The 6,007-nt window shown below is 39.2% G+C and overlaps 1 protein-coding gene across 6 annotated transcripts in view; it reads right to left on the bottom strand.

Annotated features, from left to right (window-relative positions):
- Positions 1–664: 664 nt before the first annotated feature.
- The window catches only part of AIPL1 (aryl hydrocarbon receptor interacting protein like 1), a 41,788-nt gene continuing 36,445 nt past the window's right edge, over positions 665–6,007 (bottom strand). For all 6 annotated transcript variants that reach the window (XM_069945036.1, XM_069945033.1, XM_069945037.1 and 3 more), the window contains one exon: positions 665–1,264. In XM_069945036.1, the coding sequence (XP_069801137.1) occupies positions 1,062–1,264 (203 nt within the window). In that variant the 3' untranslated portion in view covers positions 665–1,061. The remainder of the gene's footprint in view (positions 1,265–6,007) is intronic.

The raw sequence follows: 6,007 nt of genomic DNA, 5'->3' as shown, positions 1-6,007 counted from the left end.
TTGAAAATAAGAAAAATAAGTTTAATTTAAAAAATTTTAAGAGTTAGTAATTTTAACATGTTCCCTTTACAAATTCGTTTTTACAGACATTTACAGGAATCAAATGTAATTTTTTCCAGTTTTCATTTTCTTGAACCAATGCATTGATGCTGAAGCTGACATGTCATCTGAAAAGTATACCTGTTATTTGGGTACTGACAATAGATTAGACTGAGCATCATATCTTTAATTCTCCCAGACAGAAAATCTTTGAACATAGCTTTTCATCTTCTTTCTCCTGCCACTATGCAATCCTCAGAGTGTGCGATCCCAAAACCATTATGGAAGAAGCAAGAACACATGATACTGAGAAAGACACCGTCATCTTAGGTCATTGTAAGGCTATGTTCACACCACATTTAATAAAGAGAAAATGTGTCCGCCTTTTAAAAAGACGTCCATTTTTTCCACGATTTTATTGACTTCAATGCAATGACGGACGTCAAATGTGCACAGTGTATAAATAAGGAACGTTGTCTGCGTGGACACCAAAATATTGATCATGACAATTATTTGCGGATGTCTTTTGCAAACACTTGACATTATTTTCACTTACATACAGTTTTTCTTTGTTCACTAAATTCTATGGACTTTTCAATAATAAAAAAAAACATCCAAAGGCCAATTAGTCCACCCAAACTAGAATAATGTACCGGCAGCCATCATTGCACTGACAAACGGCCAAACAGCAAAATGACGGACATCATTTTGAACTCAAAATGATGGATGCAATTTTTTCTTTTCAAAAACAGAGAGGAGAAAAACGTAGTGGGTTCATAGCCCATAGGTTGTAGATTTTATATCTAAAGTAACAAAGTTTTATGCCAGTGTTCTAACCAAATAGCATAGTAATGCAGCACCTGTGTCCTGTGGATAAATCTAGTGCATGCTATACTGGGGACAGACTGGCAATATGCAAATTATTAATAACTCCTTTATAGTCTATCCTTAATGTTTAATGTTTTCAGATCTAAAATATAGCAGTTAAGGATGTCAGTATAACATAGGAGTACATACATCTCCTATTGAAATAAGTTTCTATACTTCAGTTTTTCTTCTTCTTCCTTCTCTTGCATTCTTGTCTCCAGCATTCTTATTTCTTTCTTCACTTGACGGTTCATTGTTGGATCCAGGTCTATAACTTTCTCAAAATCCTTCTTTGCTTCTGCTTCATTCCACACTTCGGCATTAGCTTTAGCGCGAAGGAAATATGCTTTCGTCAAACCTGGGAGGAATAAAGCAACTCGGATCAGTAGATGATACAGTACCTGAATTTCTTAACAGGTCTTAGTTTACGGAGGATGATATTAGTAAGTGTGAGATTATGTGCCCAGATGAGCACAGAGGAAAATCTTATCAAAGTACTTTTTACTAAAACAAGAAAAAAAATATTATTACATTGCAGGGGCATAATAAGGTACAGTGTATATATAATACAATCAAGGTGGCATAAAAATATATATAACATAATCAAGGTGCAGTCATATGTCCAAAGTGTGACACCATGGTTGCTTAAGGTGACTTTATCATGCATGTCATATGCATGACAGCAACTAGAGAGGGTTGGAAGCAAGCTACAGTAAAAGGGGTTGTTGGGAGATACAAATGTTTAAATATTATTGCCCCCCCCCCCGGGTATGCGTTGGAACATATACTCACCACAGTTGATCGGTGTCCGGTAGTGCGGCTTCCTTCCGGTCCCGCAGCACCATTCAAATCCGATGCGTGCTCATTTCAGCTTCTGCAGTGACTCCTCTTCTCTGCCTTGTAATTGAACGCTGGAAGTCACACGCTTCCATAGAGAATGCATAGAAGCGTGTGAGTTCCGGCGTATAATCACAGGACAGAGAAGAGGAGTCACAGCAGAGCCGGATGTTAGCGTGCACTGGATTTGAACAGCGCCGCGGAACCGGAACGAAGCTGCGCAGCAGGACACCAATCAGCAGCGGTGAGTATACGTTCCAGCGCCTACCCAGGGGGCCAATAATATTTTTTTTGTGAACTGCTTCTTTTAGGGTAAGGGTATGATTTCACTAAGCAAATGTGGTGGAGGGTGGCAGGAGCGCAAGCCCTTCCATAAAGAAACAGTGTCACACTGAGACAGGTGGAATTCCGGCACATTTGCTCAGTGTGAACATACCCTTACTCTGAACAATCCCCCACTGGTGCCATTTTGACATTACCTGGGTTCAGTTGGTCTCTACTCTCTGGTCCCTTCCAGGTACACAAGAAATGAGAGTTCAGCCAACTAGTGACTAGGGCAGTGACCCAACTCAGCCTGCGAAAGACTGAGAGGGCAATCAAAAGTTACTACAAATGACGGTATTGCTGATCACTTTTGAAAATGGATCACAATACTACCCCTTGATCAATTTAGGGCTATGTTCACACTACGTAAGTTCCGCAGAAGTCACGACCGTTGTTACAACGTCCGTGATTTCTGTGGTGCTTACATAGTGCTGCAGGCTGAGGGAATCCCTGCCGGAGTGTATACACAGGGATCCCGGGAAGGAACTGAATAGCGAATAGCGGCCGCAGAAAACCCTGTCAGTGCACACTATGGAGCGAGCGACTCCGTCCGCATGCTCCATATTGTGCAGTAGGGAGTTCTGATGCAGGCGCACATGGATGCAGTACCAGCCGTGTAATGGAATGGCCGGTCTCATACTGTGTGTGACCATAGCCTAAGCATGTTTCAAAGGTGTTTATTTTTTATGGTGGATACTAATAGGGTGTTTTAAGGGGTTATCCAGTGCTACAAAAACATCGCCACTTTCTTTCAGAGACAACATGACTCTTGTCTCCAGTTCAGGTGCGGTTTGTAATTAAGCTCGATTCACTTCAATGGAACTGAGCAGCAAAACCCCACCCAAGCTGGAGACAAGAGAGGGGCTGTCTCTGGACGAAAATGGTCCTGTTTTTGTAACGTTGGATAACCCCTTTAATATAACCAATCCAAAACAATTGCTCATATAGTTACCTTCTTGTAGAGAAATCCTTTTTTAAAGCTGAAAAAACCCTTTGGTTATTCCATCCTGGTTGAAGAGTGAATGAATAAGTGTCTATAGTGACAATTACATAAATGTTACACACTATCAGTAAAGACTTGTGATTTTGACCATAAACCAGATCAAACTACCTGATCAGATCATTGGCTCTCTTTTATTTTGTTTATACAGTTCAAAAATTGTTACATGCTTAGGCTATGTTCACACAACGTATCTTTTCGTAAAAGTACGGCCGTTGTTGCAATACAGCCGTACTTTTTACGAAAAGATACATTGCCTTGTCTTCTATGGAATCCTGGCCGGAGCGTATACGCACACAGTATACGCTCTGGCCGGGATCCCTCACGGCGCCGTAGAAAACTGACATGTCAGTTTTATGTGGCCGCTATTCAGTGAATAGCGGCAGCAGAAAACCCTGTCAGTGCACACTGTGGAGCAAGTGGCTCCGGCCGCATGCTCCATAACGTGCAGTGGGGAGTTCAGATGTGGGCGCGCACGGATGCACTCGCATCAGAACTGTGATCATCTGACTGCTACTGCAGTACCGGCTGGAATGATCTTTTTAGAGACTGTCCGTTCCGTCTCTGACGTAGTCTGAACATAGCCTTAGTCTGTTATGGGTTTTCTAACTTGCCCAGATCTTTAGAATATTACGATTTAGTAACGAGAGCTATTTCATTTAGCCTGTACTTGTAGCAGAGATATGTGCTATATAAAGATAACAGTTTTGAGCAAAGTTACTCAGGAAATTTCTACTGTAGCAATCATTTTTATTTCTGAGGCCCTAATGCTTAGCTGGCTTATATTACTTACCAGCAATGGCTTCCAAGAGATTACATCTAACAGGTTCTGTTCTATTATAGCAGCCAATGGTTCTCAAAGGACGCCTAGCACATTAGGAAGACCACATTTCTACAAGATTACTTCCCCCTTACCCAACACACATCACCAATATGTTCTGATTAAAGTCTTTGTGCATATGACTAGTTATTACTCTTGAGAATAAGGGCTACAATTGTATGAAAGCAATTTAAAATATTTACAAATAACAAGAATACCCATTTTATAGAAATTAGGCATTCCCCATTATTCCTCTTGTTTGTTGTCAGCCACTATAAATAACAAATAATATTGAGGAAATATCATATATTCTTATAATATATAACCACATGGCTAATAACATGAACGCTATATATCTGCTTCATTTAAAATTATATTTACTTTTATATATACTATATCCTATTAAATGTATTTTTGGAGCAGATTTAACGTTAATCCTTTCTGAGTGTCAATTATTTTTCTACCTGAAGAAAGGGAGAATAAACCTTTGAGTAATTGAGAGAACCATTTGTTTCAATACAAAGAGCTCCAGTACATCAAATTAATTACACTGTGAGATTTACAGAGAGCATCTCATAGGCTGTTATGTACACGGCATGATTTTATGATGTGATATATGAAATATTGGATCTGTAAATTGGGCAATTTTCTTTGAATTCGTGTCCTTCAAATCCTCCGGCTTTGAAGTAGTGTTAATCTCCCCGCTCAGAAGATAATCTTTGGTTGTAAGACGTTTACAGTTTTACAATTGCCAATGGAACAAGAAGGCGCAGAGAAGCTTTGTGAGAATCTTGCTTTATTTTGTATATAAAAAATAACACTTGCTGCCACAGCAGAAGAAAATATATGACGGTTATTAATGTGCATTACGCAATGGTGTCCTTGTAAGGAGGACTTGAGAAAGCTATTAAGGAAAGACACTTGAAATAAAGGCTGTGGCTTATACCGTCAGGAATTGTAATATATAGGGTCTATCCATGTTCATGCACCATCACAAGCTTACAGTAGTTCTTGGGACGTAATATATACATCTATTTTTGCCTGAAAATGAAAAATCTGCAGACACATTCCAAGCATTTATTCTAAGAACTGGAAACTGTGTAGGTATCTCCTGAAGCCAAAATTACATACTTGGGTGCACTAGAGATATTTCTGATCAATAGTCTTAAATGCAATCCAATACATACATTTCACTAGGGTATAAAGCTGGCCATCTGGAAGGACATTCATAAAAAGATATTTCTCACAGAAAGAACAGGTTTCAAGTGGGGAACATAGTAAATTTAAAGAAGCACACATTTCTTTATTTGCCCATATAATACACACTCATCACCACTATTTCTGCTGTGTCATCCGTTTCATCACAGCTCTGCTGTATCCACACATTCCATTTTTTAACCTAGGTCATGTGACCTCTGATCAGCCACCATCTTGACTTTCAAATCTGCTATCATTCCCATGATGCATCAACACAGAATCACACGGGCAGCTAGGGCCAGTATCATCTCTGCAGAGAGCACAGTGTAATAATCCTCATTTTTATATATCTCCCAATAGCTTAGAGATTGTAAGTATACAGCCAGGGAGGGTAAACTGTCATCAAACCCATTATAACTATGTGCCTGGAGCTATATAAACAGCATTATTAACTCTAAACTCTGTCTGTCTTCCCCCTGTAGACAGTGTGTATGAGCAGTCCCTGCAGCTTGACCATACAGGGAATTTTAGCAGAGATGGTAAGCCTATTGTTTCTACAGTAATACGTATTTTCCAGGGGGTTACCAAGAGATTACATGACCCAACTAAAGTAAAGGATTAAAGGAACAACTATATGTGGTAATACTAGCTGAATTATATATATTTGCTGTTTCTTCAAGTTGCCCTACACCTATTTTTCTTGAAATATAGTAAGGTACACACTAAAATGTGTTTAATGACTGAAAATTGTTCTCATAAATAGTGCTTTCCTCCCCTGGTGAATAGTGTGTGATAATAACAGGGAAACATGTTGGAAAGTCTTTTGTTGTTGATTGGACAAGTTTCAAATTATGTGCCTAATGAAATGTACATAACGTTAGTATATTAACATATACCCTTGGATTAAACAAGGTGGATTTGAG

Source organism: Dendropsophus ebraccatus, chromosome 11 (genome assembly GCF_027789765.1).
Source record: "Dendropsophus ebraccatus isolate aDenEbr1 chromosome 11, aDenEbr1.pat, whole genome shotgun sequence".
In the NCBI taxonomy this organism is placed as follows: Eukaryota; Metazoa; Chordata; class Amphibia; order Anura; family Hylidae; genus Dendropsophus; species Dendropsophus ebraccatus.
This window is presented reverse-complemented; position numbering and strand designations above follow the sequence as displayed.